The sequence below is a fragment of the Mustela erminea genome, chromosome 4 (assembly GCF_009829155.1).
Source record: "Mustela erminea isolate mMusErm1 chromosome 4, mMusErm1.Pri, whole genome shotgun sequence".
NCBI lineage: Eukaryota > Metazoa > Chordata > Mammalia > Carnivora > Mustelidae > Mustela > Mustela erminea.
This window is the reverse complement of record NC_045617.1, coordinates 139746318-139764403: the sequence shown is the minus strand read 5'-3', so window position 1 is coordinate 139764403 and position 18086 is coordinate 139746318. Positions and strand designations below refer to the sequence as shown.

At 48.4% G+C, this 18086-nt stretch overlaps 1 protein-coding gene across 1 annotated transcript in view; it reads right to left on the bottom strand.

Annotated features, from left to right (window-relative positions):
• Positions 1-15143, bottom strand: part of GMPR (guanosine monophosphate reductase) — a 46468-nt gene extending 31325 nt beyond the window's left edge. Inside the window, exons 1-4 of the mRNA XM_032341176.1 lie at positions 14968-15143; positions 6674-6793; positions 4475-4558; positions 490-663 (exon numbers count right to left, since the gene is read on the bottom strand). Of these exons, the coding sequence (XP_032197067.1) occupies positions 490-663; positions 4475-4558; positions 6674-6793; positions 14968-15054 (465 nt within the window). The 5' untranslated portion in view covers positions 15055-15143. The remainder of the gene's footprint in view (positions 1-489; positions 664-4474; positions 4559-6673; positions 6794-14967) is intronic.
• Between the last annotated feature and the right edge of the window lie 2943 nt (positions 15144-18086).

Sequence of the window (18086 nt, the reverse complement as noted above, 5' to 3'; positions counted from 1 at the left end):
AGGCACAACACAGACCTAGGTGGCTCAGTCATTAAGCATTTGCCTTCGGCTCAGGTCACGATCCCAAGGTTCTGGGATCGAGTCCCACACTGGACTCCCTGGTCCTGGATCCTGGGATCGAGTCCTGGGACCAAGTCCCACATCAGGCTCCCTGCTCAGCGGTGAGCCTACTTCTCCCCCTACTTGTGCTCTGTCTCTCTCTCTGACAAATAAATAAAATCCTTAAAAAACAACAACAACAAAGGCGTCCCATGGTAAGAAACATCTGATGTCACATAGCAGAGATCAAAGCCCGCATCCTTATGATGCTGATTTGGATTTTTAGATTTTTTTGGAGAGCCAGGATGCAGACCCTCCACTGACGCTGCCTTTTCTTTTTTAATGATCTCAACTCGTCCCAGTAAGAAGGCACCAACACAGCTCCCCCAACACGCTGAACAGCCCCCTCTCTTTGCTTTCCCCATCTAGACAGTGTTCTGCCATACCTACCATGATGGTATGTTCTGGAAATCTGGCACGCACCAGTTTCACGAACTCCACAAAGTGTTCTGAATACCCGTTGGCCACATCCAGGCATATGAACTTGACCTGTGGCACCGCTTCTAAGATGTCGCTCATCTTTTCCAGATCACTCTTCCCGCTGCCCGAACTCACGGCGACGTGCTGTCCCAAAATAAAGCAAAAAGGCACAAGACGTGAGGAATCAGGGGCATTCAAAAGTGAGACCCTCCCTCCGTCCATTCTCTATCCTGGGGAGATGCTGTGGGTCTTCGAGGGTGCCCCAGACCAAAGACACACACGGTGGATCTGCTCAAGAAACACACCGCACGGAAGGGAAAGGAGACTCGTCCTTGGCCACAGAATCTTCCAGTAAACAGAGGTTTAATTACAGGAAACTTAGTCCTTGGCTTTTCCCTCATTTCCTCCCACCGTGTGGAACCCTGAACCATCAAGCTGCTGATGCAAATTCTGCTCTTCCTGGAGGAGAGGAGAGGCAGGAAGAACGAGAGGCGGCCAGTCAGCACAGACATCCTCCCACCAACGCCATGGCTGTCACCCTGGGCAGCCGGCAGCGGGCACAGAAGGCGGGGAAGATGCCCAAACTCCTCTGATAAAACCTCCTGTTTTCATCTGGACTCTCCATACAATACGATCACAATATGCAAATCGTAACCTACTCACAAAACCGCAAGATTCAGGGTTCCTACAAAAAAGGCAAAATGGCCAAAAAGTACAGGAATGGGCGGGCCTAAGATGCTTTTTCCCAATGGTACCTTTGTTAACATCCGAAGCCACCACACCCTCTTCAGTGACACACTCCTCCCCAACCTCCATGGCACCGGTGGTCTCCAACCCACCCCTCTGCTCCTGGGAAAATCTCCTCTTTGAGATAAGTGTAAAGGCCTACTTAGCCAGAGCGAGCCATGTCGTTGTTTATGCAGTAAACTTAGATTGAACCTGCCCCTTCCCCCAAGAGGAAAGCGCTTAGAAACAGAACTGGTGAAATACGGCCAAATAGCCACCGATAACGGAGTCCAGATACAAGGACGTGTCCGGCCAGGTAGAAACGTCCAATCGAGGAAAAGCGCACGTATTACCTCCCTACCTGCCAAGGACATGTTCGGCCAGGTGGAGACATCCAATCAGAAAAGCACCTCCCTAACCACCCAAAAATGTGGGCCCTACCTTTTGGGCGCCAATTCTGACCAGAGTGATAGGCTAGTTCAAATAACTACTATAGGATGAATTGTAATTCAATTGGCCACCTGTGTGTGGCCAGGCTCAACCACATGGCCTTTACTCCATAAAAGTTAGTCTGTGAGACCGGGAGGGGTCGCCTCTTTGCAAGAGATGACCCTGGCCGGTCAGTTTGATTCTGGATGCTTGGCGCAAAATAAAGCTTTGCTTGACCTTTGCTTTGTATTAGTCTTGTCCTTTTGTCTACGGACCCTTTCAATAAGATTTGCTTTTAGTCACTGATGCCTGAGTGCAACTAGGTCATGGTTTTGTGCCCAGTGTCATCACCTCACCTTTTATAAGAATATTGGTATTTTAAGGGCACCTGGGTGGCTCAGTGGGTTAAAGCCTCTGCCTTCGGCTCAGGTCATGATCCCAGGGTCCTGGGATCAAGCCCCTCATCGGGCTCTCTGCTCAGCAGGGAGCCTGCTTCCTCCTCTCTGCCTGCCTCTCTGCCTACTTGTAATCTCTGTCCGTCAAATAAATGAACAAAATCTTAAAAAAAAAAAAAAAAAAGAATATTTTGATTTTATGACACTTCTCTGAGCCAGGAGCCACCCACAGGGGGAGGGGGCATATCTGAGTACCCTTTGTGATTCCTCCAAAATCTCAACAATGTATCCATAACACCAATACAGAATGGAAACAGCCTGGTAACTTGATACAAGTTTGTCCCAGTTTTCTGTGTTCAGATCAGTTTTCACTCCTCTGGCTGCCAGTCTGCCCAGTGCTGGCCCAACCCATCCCTCCCAGTAGAGTTTTGCCACCCTTCCCGTTTCGCTCTCATTTCTGTTCAGGTTTGGCAAGTGGAACTTAAGACTGGTTCATTTCTCTCAATGTTACCAAGTTTTGGACATCCCCCCCCTTTTTTTCCTTTTTCATTTCCCCCCTTTTTAAATTAGCTTTTAATTGGGTCAGGGGCACAGTACCAAGTCAAATGATCATGCTTCGTAGTGAAGGACCGGGTTCTAATTAACAACACACTGCCAGAAACTCTTGTGCAGGAGTCAGAGGTATGACCCGTTGCACCCCCCCACCCCCAAATCATCACTCGCCAAATCATCACTTTTCCTTCCTCCAGGAAGGAAAGACGGTGAAGCAATTAATATTCATTCTGAGACGACATGGAAAAAATGAACTTGATATTGAGCCAGAATTACTGTAGCTCCAAAACCACCTTCTCTCCAATCAACATCCACACAGAGCGCAGCCAAGGAGAAACAGAAGCCAGCATAACCTCCCAAGTGGTATAAAGTGAAGTCATTTTCCAATCACAAACGATGTGATCACAGAGGAGGGCGTCTCCAACCCACAGAAACTTCTCTGCTGTCACCGGCTCAGAACGACTCAAATGTACCAGGGGGCAAGTGAGGTGTGCTCCGCAATAGTAAGAGTTTCTGTTATATTCGAACTGCCTTTTTTTTTTTTTTTTAAATAACCGCTTTACTGAGATATAATTCCGTACCACACGATTCACCCATTTAGAGCACACAACGTGATAGTTTTTTGTCCTGTAACGTCGTGTAACTGCCATCACCATTTTATTTATTTATTTTTTTAAAAAAAGATTTTATTTATTTATTTATTTGACTGAGAGAAATTACAAGTAGATGGAGAGGCAGGCAGAGAGAGACAGAGGGAAGCAGGCTCCCCGCTGAGCAGAGAGCCCGATGTGGGACTCGATCCCAGCATCCTGAGATCATGACCTGAGCCGAAGGCAGCGGCTTAACCCACTGAGCCACCCAGGCGCCCCGCCATCACCATTTTAAAAACACTCGTCACCCCCACATGCTTGGACCCTCACCTTCAAACTCCCACCCCCCTGCCTTAGGCAACCTCTCCTCTGCTTCGTCTCTGTAGGTTGGCTTATTTTTGCCATTTCACCTAAACAGAAACATATTTTCGTGTGTGGCTTTTTCACTCAGCAGAATGTTTTCAAGGTTCGCCATCCGTGTTGTAGCACGGATCGGGACTTCATGTCTTTTTACAGTTGAATAATAGTCTGTTTTGTGGACAGACCAGATTTTGTTCATTCGTGCACCGGCTCACAGACACTCAGATGGATGGTTTCTATCTCTCCACTCCGATGAATAACACCGCTACGAACGTTTGCGGGCAAGTCTCTGTGTGGACACCTACTTCTGTGTGTGCGAGGTCTACACCCAGAAATGGAACTGCTGGGTCCAGTCGCAACTCTGCTATCTGACGTTCTGAGTAAGAGCCAAAGTAAGTGCCAAAACAGCTGTGCTATTTTACATTTCCCCCAGCCATGCGGAAGGGCCCCAGTTTCTTCACACCCATGCCAGCGCTCATTAGGACCTTTCTGATTACAGCCTTCCTAATGGGCATAGTGTTTACTCAACTCCAAAACAACTCGTTATAATTTGATGTTTTTCCTCCCATCAGAGGACTGTTCGGACTCGAGGCACCCCTTGCAGGAAACATAGGTCTTCCACAGGCTCTCAGGATGGAACACAAAATTTTTCAAGAGGGGAAAAAAAACAAAACAAAACAAGATATCCTAATTATTTTAAAAATTGGATCCAGAACAGGTTTTCCCAGCAATGACGAAGAGCAAGGGCAGGGCCCACGACAGGCTTTCCACAGGTCTCTCTCTCTCTGGTGACTCTGCAGGTCTGTTCACTGCCAATTCAAACCTTTGCAACCACCCTGAAGTGTTTCCCCCCTCCCCGCCCCCCCACGAAGAAATGTAACTTAGAACGAGGTACAGTCCTACCTGCAGACACTCTGGGTGATGAGCTGCGAAGAGCTTCCAGTCGTCCAAGGTGTAGTGCTTGTGAATTGCTGTGAACATGGAGTGCTAGGGAACAAAACAGACTTCCTGTTAGGACAGGAAGTCAGGCCAGCCCGCTCTCCACCCCGCATGGGCCAGGGGGGACCCAGCAACACAAAAGAATGGGTATAGGAACCCAGTTCATGCTTCATTTACTTTAAATATGCTGAGAGCCAAGAACAGACAAAGGAGTCACCAGTAAAAACACACAACCATGTTCTCCGTTCTCATCTAATCAGACAACCCTGATCCAGGACTCAGGAGGCTCGGCTGGGAGGCCCGGGAGGGAAAATGAAGGGTTTCCAGGGCCTGGTCCCAGCCCCACTGCCCAGAGTGGCAGGCAGCAGGTACCCTGCCCCAAAGAGTGTCGAGGCCCAACTGCTGTTCGGCCAACCCAAGAGAATCTCTACTCATACCTGAAAGTCTAAACATGGCTTGCTAAAAGCTAAACCCAACAGGCGGTTGGTATTCTTGAGGGAGGGAATTCGACAAATCGTAATCCCACACCTATGACTACCGACCCAATCCAACACTGACACGCTTTGTGCCAACACTTCGTATACCATCTCATTGACTTCGAGCAACTTCCTACAGTCACACTAGCTTTGCAGACAGAAATAGAGCACAAGCAATTTAGAGACAGCTTGGCCAAAAAGGGGCAAAGGCCAGAATCAAACTCAAATCTGACTTCGGAGCTCAGGCTCCTTCCCTTCTCCTAACTTCTCTGGGTCTGTTTTCCCATCTACACTTTTCCATTCTAAAATCCCATGCCTTTATGAATTCGCATTCAATCAGTGGCTCCTAGAGGCAGAAAATTCACAGTGCACACGCACATGGCTTCAGGGTACACTGTTTTACTGTGTTTACAATGTCCATGGTCTCAAACGACAGGGAGTCCTTCCTATGAAAATGGGCGGGACGTAGCAAATTTTACACTTTTTAATGGACTCCTAACTCGAGATGGGAATTAATCTGGACAATTTATTTGCTCCCTGATTCCACCCACTTTTACACTAATACATAATTCATTGGTAGCAATGGCTGATCACAGAGCCGAGCAAGGGAAAGACAAGGAGAAAAAAAAAAAATACAGATTTCTTAACCAATTAATTTATTAGCCTCCGGGCCCAAGCTCAGTGGGGGCTGTGGGCTGACAGAGATATAGCTGATCATGAAATCAGACAGACCACCCCCTACTCCATTTTTCGAATTCATCATAGGTTTGAAAATCTTCCTTCTAATCACTGGCTAATAATGAATCCTAACACCTCCTGGGGTCCCACAGCAAGAAGCTCTTTCAACTAATTGGATTTCTCTTTCCACTTGGCAGGCATTATCGATGCAAGAAGACACATACCCACTGTGCAGATCAGAAGCAAACATTTCATATCGAGGATGAATAAGATGTGTTGGACCTCAGACCCAGCCTTATGGGACAAAGGTCCTGCCCACAAATGGCTTTTCCTTTATTTCTCCCAATGCCAGGACACCAACTACTCCCTTTAAAGGACATGAGACTGGTAAGTGGCCAGAAGGACCTTGAGCTTCGACTGTTAGCTAGCAGTGTGAGTTGGGAATTATTCCCAAAATCAGTCTGAGTTTGAATCTTGGCTCTGTCTCTACTGGACTAAATGCCCTGAGCCAAGGGACCTCTCCTCTCCATCTCTGCCTCCGTTCTGTAAAAGGAACCCACCTGGAGAGGCTGTGACAACATTACATACCTTCTATCTACTATTTGGCACTTAAGTTCTCAATAAATGTTTTGTAGTAAGTGTTACTGCACAGACTGCCCACAAAGCAGCTCTGCCTTAATTTCAAAGACAAGGTCGTTCTTCTATAACATGACAGCAGTCTAACTTTATAAGATCTCTAGTTTCTCAAATGATCATGAACATTTTCAAGCAAGAAAGGGATGAAGATCCAGAGCATCTCATTGACTCTGAAGTCCACACTCCGGCCATCTTCTGATTGCAAAGGGAAGATAAGAAGTGCCCCTCAGCATCCAGAACTAACTAGTATGGGCAATGAACGACCCAAAATATCTCAATTTTCTCTCTTCTCCCTTGTCTGAACACGTCTAGGATAGGCCCCTGACAACGTGGCCAGGGTCAGCAGCAGAGGGAACAAAGCCTACCATCTTACCTGGGACATCACCACTGCCATCTCGAATGTCCCCACGGTGTCCATATTGGCCACAATGATGGGAATCCCTGAGTAGGTCTGCTTCGAGTTTCGAAACGTGAAGGTACGCTCAAGATCCACCTGTTGGCAAAAAGGGAAAGTAAGTGGTTTGTGAAGAGTCTGGAGCAAGGGAAGAACAAAAAGGAAGTGCATGTCCCTTGGTCCCTTGGTCTCTTAGGGGCTGAGCCCCATGTTCCAAAAATAGGAGAGTTCCTCGGGACACCAAGTGACAGGTTGTCATTCAGGGACAAAGCTGAACCGGCCTCATCGGGATCCTCAAGCACCAGTACAAGGCTCCGGACAGTGTTCCCTCAAGACAAACCTCGGAACCGGAAGTTTGTCTCCTTCAGTAGCCCCTCCCCCTCCCCACCCACTGCCACCCTCTGTCCCCAGCCTGATCCATCCTGACCCAAAATACCCAAATCCATGCTATCTTCCCTACTTTCAAGCACCGGAGGGACCATTCCCCTTCTGGAAAAACTCCCTCCATTCTTCCCTGCCAAGCATGGTTTTCCCTTTCATTCTTAGAACCAGACACTCCCGATTCACCCCACAGTGAGCGGCAAACCATTAATCCCTTAACCCGTGAAGGAGAGGAAGTACTTACAACCACAGGTCTGCGCATATCAACGCTTGCTCCTTTGACATGCAAATATTTGGGGGAAGGCCCTCCCATTTTCCTCTAACTCCAACTTCAAGGCATTTGTGACTAAGCTGGGGCGCTCAGAAACCCAGGGCAAGAGCCAAGTCAAGATGGTGAGCTCAGCCAAAGCTGCAGGCGAGGGCCAGGCGTCAGAACTCCTTCTTCAACCCAAGCAGATCCAAGACTTGTAGGCTCAGGGATCCATTCTCCACCCTTTTCTGGCCCCCCTTTTACCATAGGAAGGCCACTCTTCCCCCACCCCACCCCAAGGCTCCACTGTCCAGGTTGGTTTCTGGCTGGGTTCAGCCAATGAAGAAACTGGGCAGGTCACGGAAGAACAGTGTGGGACAAGGTGGGGGCGGGGCGGCTGTAGGTAGTCAGGGCATGTCTCCCGGAACTCTTCAGCCTCCGCCTGCATGGTCTCGGTTCTAGCTTTTGCAAAGTGATCCCAGGACTTGGGCTCCGGGAACATCACCTCCTCCCGTTGGGAAGTGGTTTTCCACTCTTGCCAATCTCTGGCGCCCCAGTATCTCATAGAGCCTGTCAGCGGAGCTCAGATAGCTTGCGTTAAATTCCCTGTTTTACATGATCAGCACTGTCCGTCCCCTTGGCTGGACCTTGACAGGCACGAGGCCATCCTGGAAGTGGGCGCTTCCCCAAAGGAGAACCGGCGGGAGACACACAGGCGCACATCTTCAGTTTCTGAAATAACTCCGACTCCACATTAATAGCAGCTTCAGGAGTCCATCAGCAATAATCATTTCCGACCAGGGTTGACCTCCCCTTCCCCCATCCCTTTTCATTTGAGACAACTTTCACTTTGCCATCACGTGTCAAAAAACACCAAGGGACACCTCGGGCCGTTTAGCCTTTCCACGCACCTCCATTGCTCTCTATGCAACTCTGCGTCCAGAAGGCTTCCTGGGTGAATGACGTCATAGGTTTGTCTGCTGCAGCCTTAAAAGCCAAGATGATGGCAAATGAAATGCAGTCACCGCCCGAGCAGGTGGGGCAGCTCCTCCCCTCCTCTGCTTCCTTCATTAGGATTCTTGGCTCTACTTCAGCGAAGCAAGCTCGATTTACATTCAGAAAGCTAACTGAAGGAGTCTATTAGTTGCAACTTTCTGTGCTGTTAAGGGCACTCTAACATTCTGGCATTGAGGGCTTAAAATAATCAGAATAATCCTAGGTCTCAAAAGACTCATACTCCTCCCAAGATGCTTGGGGAGGGCTGCTACATTCTGCATCCAGCTGAGCTCACAATGGGTTTTTCCTGGCACCCCAAACCCTATCAGCAGTATAGAAAATAGAGAGCTCTTCATGGAAAAAGGTCAGCCTTGACAGTGGGCTCCTGCCCCTCTTTCTAGTCTTCATGTGGTAGATCCCACACAACCCCTAATTCTAAGAATGAGAACTAAAAGGATCTTCCCCAAGGAAGAATAAACTATTGGGATTATATAAAAATAAAAAGCTTTGGGGCACCTGGGTGGCTCAGTCGGTTAAGCGGCTGCCTTCGGCTCAGGTCATGATCCCAGGGTTCTGGGATCGAGCCCCACGTTGGGCTTCCTGCTCAACAGGGAGTCTTCTTATCCCTCTCCCTCTGCCCCCTCCCTGCTTGTGCTCTGTCTCTCTCTTAAATAAAAATAAATAAATTAATTAATTAATTAAATTAAATCTTTTTAAAAAGCTTCTGCACAGCACAGGAAAACAATCAGCAAAACAAAAACGCAGCCTATGGAATGAGAAATGATATTTGCAAATGACATATCCGATAAAGGGTTAGGATCCAAAATATATAAAGAACTTATAACAACTCAACCCCCCCAAAAAGGAATAATCCTATTAAAAATGGGCAGAGCACCTGAGCAGACATTTCTCCAAAGAAGACACAGAGATGGCCAACAGACACGTGAAAAGACGCTCAACATCGCTCATTATAAGGGAAAAGCAAAGCAAAACGACAAGGAGGTATCACCTCACACCAGTCAGAATGGCTAAAATCGGAAAGGTGAGAAACAACAGATGTTAGCAAGGATGTGGAGAAAAAGGAACCTCCTGCCCTGTTGATGAGAAGGCAAACTGTTATAGCCACTGTGGAAAACAGTAGGGAGGTTCCAGAGAAACTCAAAAATAGAATTGCCCTAGGACCCAGCAGTTGCATTACGGGGTATTTACCCCCCAAAATACAAAAACACTAATTCAAAGGGATACATGCACCTGTATGTTTATAGCAGAATTAGTTCCAATAGACAAATTATGGAAACAGCCGACGTGTCCACCAACTAATGAATGGATAGAGAAGACGTGGGTGTGTGTGTGTGTGTGTCTGTGTAATTGTGTGTATATGTGTGTGTATGTATATATATAAAATGGAATATTACTTGGCCATATAAAAGAACGAACCCTTGCCATTTGCAATAACATGGATGAACTAGAGAATATCATGCCAAGTGACATTAATCAGAGAAAGACAAACACCATATAATTTCACTCATATATGGAATTTAAGAAATACAACACATGCACAAAGGAAAAAGAGAGAGAAAAGGAGACAAACCAAGAAACAGACTCTGAATTCTAGAGAACACATTCAGCGTTCCCAGAGGGAGAAAGTGGGGGGGGGGGGAACAGGTGATGGGGAATAAGGAAGGCACTTGCTGTGATGGGCACCACTGACATACGGAATCACGAATCACTCTATTGTACACCTGAAATTAATATTACACTGTATGTTCTCTATGCTGGAGTTAAAAATTTTTTAAATTAACCTATTAAATTAAAATTTTAATTAAATGAAAATTAAAATTAAAAATTAAAATAAAATTTTAAAAAATCTTAGTTATCTTCCCTCATCCACACAGGCAAAAAGACACACACATCCCTGCCCCCCCCACGCCCCCCTGAATACACCACTTGTTCACCGAGAGAGGTATTTTAAATATTCCAGCCTCCCAGGAACAAAACTTGGCATTTAATCTGCCACAGCTGGTCGATGCACCAAATATAGCACCTTCAAGTTCCCACTCCGCTCAGCCTGATTTGCAAGGGAACATAAAGTCATAAACTACCCCTCCTCCACCTCAAAAATGCATGTTTTTGCCGCCCTTTATGCTCTCCCCGAAGCATAAGCCTTTTACACCATGCTCTACCCTCCCACCTGACAAACACAATTTCATTAATCAACTGGAAAGTACCAGGACACGGTATAATGGGGAACCAGCGCCTGGACTCCGGTCCACACAAATGCTGACATGCACATAAGGACACTCCAGTTCTGCAAACCAAGCTCCCCATGCCCACACACGGCTGCCACTGGGCCACTCACTGAGGTCGGAGGTGAGCACAGCAACAGCGTCTCAGGACCTTGGGAAAACCCACCTGGAGCCCTTGCCAGCCTTGGAACTAGCTTGAAGTCATCTGAGCAAGGGAAATCCAGGATCCCGAGTACCTGGAAATGACCTAGAGAATAAGCCTGGTCCTCCAGTCCCGTTCAGTGAGGAGAAGGGTACAGGAGACCAGGAGGGTCGTGTGGGGTAGGAGCCTCTTTTGCCTAGATCGGTAGGTGGTACGGATCTAAGTAATGCTCTGAAATAAATGATGATCTGTCTCACCTGTAAAAGGTAAGTCTACAGGAGACTCCCTCCCAGCTTTATAGTCCTCGAGGCTGAAAAGTGGGGAAGAAGCTAATGTCTGACCAAGGGGTAAGAATGATACTGTACTTTCAGGGCGATGCTAGGGTGGGCTCCTGCCCAGCCTTCTGAACCTTCTGCCCCCTGCAGGCTTCACCACCAGCTGGCAGGATCTGGAGAAGTTCGTGCAGCTGTGCATGACCAGAGAGCCCCGGGTTCCACAGGTGGGAAAGACTCCAGCGGCTAGCCCAGCACATCTGTGTGCACATCAGAATCATTGCAGGATGCTTTCCAAAATACACACGCTCACGCTGCTCCAAACCTAGGGAGAACCTTTGTGTTGGAGACAATATGTATATTCTGGAGCGAGAGGTTCCCTAGAACAATCTGACCCCACACCCTCTAATTTTACAGAGTAAAATTTATAGAGGCAGTTACGGTTTGCAATGTGTCTTCGAAAAAAGATGCCGAAATGCCAAACCAGGGTTATCTCTGAATTTTAATAGGGTCTTTGCTGATGATCAAGGTAAGACGAGGGGGTCAGGAGGGTAGGGTCCATCCCCCTATGACTGGTGTTCGCAAGGTAGGAAAATGTGGACACAGACACAGAAAGGGAGAACAGGGTGTAAAGATCAAGGCAGAGATAGCAATGATGCCTCTATAGGTAAGGAACACTCAAGAGAGCAGGTAAACAATCAGAAGGGAGGAGAGAGAAATGTAACAGATTCTCTCCTGCACAGATCAGAAAGACCCAGCCTGTGGATACTTCTATCTGGGGCTCCTAGCCTCCTGCACTTTGAGACAATAAATTTCTACTGCATAAGCCCAACTTCTTTGTTACACAGGGCTCCCTGAAACTAACACAGAGCCAAGACACTAAAATAGCACAGAGGTTGGACTAAAACCCAGGTCGGCATGCTCCCAGCCCTACATTCTCTCCTGCCATGCTCTGATCCCCTGTGGGCCAGCCTGCTGTGGACCCCCAGCCACTATCCCAATTCCCTGGATCCGCCTCTCCCTGGTATTAAAAAAAAAAAAAAAAAAAGAAAGAAAGAAAGAAAGGAAAAAAAAATCACTAATGAGTTTTAACATTGTGTCGAGTCTTCTCTGTCTTAGGACAAGTGGTCAATTTTCTGCTGCAAATTTCTTCATTGTCAGACTTCCCAAAGTAATGGCTGTGTTAGTAAGTTTTTGTTTCTTGTTTTAAATCTTACCTTGGGTTCAGGGCTCCAGTGGGACACCAGAGTCAGGAATGGGTTTTGAAGAACAGAGCAGGGAGTTAAGGAATGACTCAATCTCTCCAGTGTGTCAGATAAAGACAAAATTCTTGCTTCATCAACAAACATGAGACTTCTTTTGAAAGGCTGACCCAAATGCCCCCGTGCAGCCCTGCAGGACTTTATTCTTACGTGCCAGGGGCTTGTATGGACAGTTGAGAGAGAACCTCCTACCTGGTATGATCACAATAAGGCCACCTGAGCCACCTCCACTGGTACCCAGGTGCTGACCTCAAATCCATTTTATAAGACGCCTGCAGAAAAGTCCCTCCAGGAGTCCTAGAATGTCTAAGTGGGAAACCATTCTGCCTTTCTCTCCATTTCCTGCTCACTGCCTGATCATCCATGAGCAAACCTAGCTCTCAGCAAAACTGCTGCAGGGATAAATCTTGTCAAGACTCAAAACCCCCTTCCCAGCCAGGTCTGCTCTGGCGGGCTATGTTTTCTCTCTCCCAACTCCACGCTGCTCAGCTCTCTGGTTCAGCTCAAAGGCTGCCTTACCATTTTTGCATGCAGATATTACCTCTGTCGGGGGACAAGCGTTCTAGACTTTTATCTGATTGCACAATGAAAAGTTTTGATCATCACCCTCTGAGAAATTTCAGGTATCCACAACAAACAGGGCAAATACTGATTAGAAGCCTACTCAGATCCAGGGCTAGCTAGATCCCTCCGACATCATCAAAGCAGGCAGACTATGGGAAGCAACCAACCAGGCACCTACACGGTTAGAGAAACCAACTGGAAAGGTGATTCCAGTTAACTCTGTTTTCCAGGCACAGAGCTGGCAAGTGCCCATAAAAATGGAAATATGAAAACATTTCTCAAGGGCACAGAGTTCTCACTGTAATGTGTACATGGAGACGGAAGGTGCCACTGGAAGTTGGGACATGAATGGTTTCAATCAGCCCAAAGTATGAAAGGAAATGATGCATGACATCATAGTAACCTCTGGAAAAGAAAAATTCACTCTATTACATAAATTCTAAATGTTTTACCTTCTTGAGATGCTTCCCGGCTCAGAAAATACATATGATTTATCATTGTTTTAAGCACATCATTTTTCTTAAAATTAAGTTTCTCTCTCCTAAGTGAATTTTGAACAAATACTGAAAGAATATTGAGGCCCCCTCCACATTATTACTCGTCTGCCCAGAATCCCCACGTCTTGTCTTGTTCTGGCCTTAGGTACAGCCTACCTGCCACCCAAACTTTTTATTGTTTTTTCAAGGGTCCTAGGGCCTTTAAGGATGTGATGAAGGAAAGGATGAGGGTTGACCATTCCTGACCTCTTGCCGACCTGTCCTGTCTCACCCTCTCTGGGTCCAGCCGCCACCCCTCCTGCTTGAGATGGTGACTTGTTCTGGTCACTGGCTAGAAGAAGACGCTTCCTCAAACCAAACCAGCCCTCGGCTGGCAACGCCAGGCACTGCAGTCAGGCCTGGGCACAGGCGGGCAGCTGAGTTCCTTGCAAGGGAATGTATTTATGATCTTGTGGAGCGGAGCGTTTGGAAGGCTGTGCTGGCTCTGCTTCCTCCTGTTTACTCCCGCGGCCCAGCCTCCAGATGGAGTCATTTTCTCACCTCCTTCTCCAGCTCTTGAAAGACCAGGCAAAGCCATGGTCTCCAGCACACCCTCTTGCCCCGGGGGGACTCTGCTTTTCTGAGCAACTAGTTTATCCTTCAGACTTTCACCTTCCTCATCCCCAGCAGGGCTACCACTCGCCCTCTCCCCGGGGGGCTACTGCCAGCCCAGGATCCACCTGTTCCTCAGGCTTTGATCTCCACAACACAGAACCAGCCAAACTATCCAGGATGTCCCTGTTTGCCTCCCACGCCCATACCCCAGAGCTTTCTGCTTCCCTCGAACTGGGCAGGACTGCAGCTGTCCAGTAAGCGGGGTGCCACCAGGAACGAGTCCCCAGCCTCACTCCTAACAAGGTCACTGAAAAGTGGAAAGTAAACCCTGAACTTTTGCCACCCCGAAGCCCGTTTTTTCAGACATTTAAAAATAAAAAATTCCCTCGCTGGACCTGATACCAGAACAGCTGATAGTAGAACTGGGCTGGACTGCAGCTGCCCAGTAAGTGGGGTGCCACCAGGAACGAGTCCCCAGCCTCCCTCCTGGCCAAGGTCACCGAAACGTGGGAAGTAAACCCTGAACTTTTGCCGCCCAGGAGCTTGTTTATTTGGACATCAGGAAAAAAAAAAAAAAAAAATTCCCTCGCTGGACCTGATAGCAGAGCAGCGAGGGGCAGTTCTCCGCACCGAGAGCCAGTGCCAAAATCACAAAGCTGTCCAGTCGTTCGTCTTCTCCCTCTACACCTGGGCTCCACTGGGTCAATTCCTTCCTCTATGCACCCCCCAACCACCACCACCCCCAAATCAGTTGGCCACTTGATCTTTCTTCCTCTGTGGTTTGGTCCACTGTGGACTTCCCCTCCTGCCCGCCCGACCGGACGCATTTATAATTTTACACCGCAGCAGGAGCAGGGTTCCTCAAGTCCTGGCTGAGAACCAGCAGGCTTCCCCCTTTCTCAGCAGGCGGGGAGGGCCCGGGAGGGAGGGGGAGGGTCTGCATCTCATCCCACAACACCGACACACGGAAAAGCCCGCAAGGTTAGCACAGCCCGCCTCCTTCCAGCGGCCTCTCGCGAGCCACCCGGAAAACAAATCCCACCCCACTGCGGCTTTCGGAGGACCCCACCTCGGCGCGGCTCCTGAGGCTGCTCCGCTTGGGTCGCAGCAGGACATCCTTGAAGTCCAGCTTGAGGTCTGCATCTATGCGGGGCATGGTGCGGATCTGCACGCTGAGGCCCGCGCGGCTGGGGCTGGCGGCTCCTTCCTGCGGCGCGGGCGCCCGGCGGGCGGGGGGGCGGTGCCCGGGCGTGGGAGGCGCGGGGCGGGGCGTGCGCGGGGGCGGGGCGGGAGGCGGGGCTCGGCGTGCGGGGGCGGGGCAGCCTTGCGGGTGGCTGCTCCGGAGCCGATGGGGCGCGCACGCTGCCCTGGGGGCCCGGGGGGTCCTGCCGCGGCGCTCCGCCCGCCTTTCCCGGCTCCAGCTCCCAGCGCTGGGGCGGTGGTGGGGAGGGGAGAGGGGCTTGGGGGGTCCAGCGGGGTAGGCACAGCCCTGTGGCTCTGATGTCTGCCAGCGTTGACATTTTTAACAAACCTCCCCCCTCACTCCCGCTTACAAGCCTTGGCTCGTGGTGGTGGCCGAATTGGCGGAGGTCGCGGAGGAAGGGGGAATGCGCACCGTGGTGGGGGACACCGAGGTTCCCCCCCACCGCCACCACGCCACCAGGGAGGAGACTTGGCGTATGACCCGAGGGAAAAGGCCGCCCCCTGGGAGGTTTTGTTTCTTTTTCTAATTTCAAACCCAGTGTGCGGGTCTAGTGCTGAGTCAGACCTGGGGCAGGCGGAAGAATGAACCCCGGGGAAAGGGGGTGGGCAGGTCAGTCTGTTTGGCAGCGGTGGGGACGACGCAATTTCTGTATCCCCCTTTTGGATTTCAAGGGTGTGTTTGTTAGAATAAAAGCAGGGAAGTGTATAGGCAACGCGGATCCTGGAGGTTGAGGGACCCGAGTCTGCTCTGCAGGTTACCTGTCCCGTCAGTTTATTTTTTTTTATATTTATTTTTTATTTCTTTTCAGTATTCCAGAATTCATTGTTTATGCACCACACCCAGTGCTCCATGCAATCCGTGCCCTCCATAATACCCACCACCAGGCTCCCCCCAACCTCCCACCCCCACCCCTCCAAAACCCCGTTTGTTTGAGTCCGGTTTCTCATGGTTCCTCTCCCCTTCCAATTTCCCCCCAACTCACTTCTCCTCTCCATCTCCCCAAGTCACTTTATTTTTAATTCACTTGGTGACCTGACTCTGAGGAGCCTTAACTATAGGTTACAGATAGGCTTAAATGCTTGCTCTACACCTTCTCAGTCACTCAGACCAACCCACTGAAGAGGAAGCCACTCTGCAGATCAGGCAAACGAGGGTAACATTAAGGAAATGACTTTAAAAAAAAAAAAAAAAGTCAGTCTTTTTTAAAGAAATTTTATTTATTTATTTGACAGAGATCACAAGTAGGCAGAGGGGCAGGCAGAGAGAGAGGAAGGGAAGCAGGCTCCCTGCTGAGCAGAGAGTGGATTAGAGACTTGATCCCAGGACCCTGAGATCATGATCTGAGCCAAAGGCAGAGGCTTTAACCCACTGAGCCACCAGTCTTTAAAACTCAGTGTGATCTTAAATAAAGCTAAGTCCAAGACCCCTCTCTGCCTGGATTCAAAACCTGATCCACCACTTTCTCCTTAAGGGTGACCTTGGGGAGTCACTTTATTTCTTCAAACCTTAGAGGTTTTTTATAGGTTAAATAGAAGGGAAGAAAAAAGCTTTAGCTTTGTCATGTCCCAGCCTTTTAGGAGAATTAAATTGTGAGCGTGTGTGTTTGCGCAAAATTTATATACCCTGAATTGCTGGCTCACTCTATGGGGCTCCTGAAACTCATATAACACTGTATATTAACTACCTGGTATTAAAATAAAAACTTAAAAAAAAAATAACTAAAGTGTGCTGAAACAGGAGTAAACCCAAATTTATGTCCTCTACTTGCTCGGTAAACCATAGCTAGTTTTTTCCGGTCACATGTTAGTTACATTATGTGCCTTATGCTTTTTAGCCTCAGACTAGGTTGCTAACAGCAGAGGCAGGAATCAGCTTCACTTTCTTGTGGCTGTCTGCAGCCTCCAACTGTTGTCGGTGAACTCCTGTCGCCTAAGGCTGATGGGAAAGATACAGACCTATGCTCCCTGAACTCAAAGGTCTGGGAATGATAAGGACCTTCCCCCATTCTCTTCCTGCCCCACAGGAAGTTCTTGAAGTTTCAGGGAAGGAAATGAAACTTAACAGGGAGAGAATGAAAGTAATCGTACAGAGTTGGGCCAATGGAATTGTTAGGACCCTGGTGAAAACTAGGTCTGATCTTGAGTTTGTAATTATAAAACAAAGTAAGGGGCGCATGGCTGGCTCGGTCAGAAGAAGATGTGACTTGATCTCCGCTTTGTGAGTTCAAGCCCTGCATTAGGTGAGGAAATTACTTATTTTTTTTTAAAGCAAAAGAAGATTTTTTAGTAAATAAATACCAAAGTAAAATATAATTACTGTATAATATGGTTATTTAAAAGCTATTCTCCCAAAAGGGGGGAACAAAACCCTAAATCTGTCAAGGATCTGCCCCTGGGATATAGTATAGGGGTTGGGGGGAACTTTATACTTATTGTTACCTACGCTGTCTTAAGGGAAAAACATCCTTCCCCTTGAGCTTGTTCCTTTGCCCTAGGGATAGGACCTCTCCTCTTGGCTTCTTGACCACTGTCTTTCTCTTAGAACAGGGACAGACGCTTACTTCACACCGTCCTTTCCCTCTCCTTCTGGAAAGTTCCATCATACCTGCTCTATTCTCAGGCACAAAACCCTACTTCTGTAAGAGTCAGCGTGACTCCTTGAATCACCCACACCCACCTAGACTCCTTTAAAGGTCCTTGGCACCTCCAAATAATCCTGCTGCACTTCTCAGTGCTCTAGTGATAACAACAAAAGTCACCGGTCCATACAAGGACCTCATGTAAAGGTTCTAACTCCCAACACAGAAAAATTCCGAAGAGATGAACTAACATTGTATTGTCTAAGAGTCGAGTGGTACCAATGACCTAGAGCTTCTGGAGCGGGTTCTCTGGGAGACCATGCTCCTTTATCAAGATCTTTGGAGATTGGTATCATACCTGACATGTCACTATCCACACTCCACAGGAACCAGGCATGAGGTCACA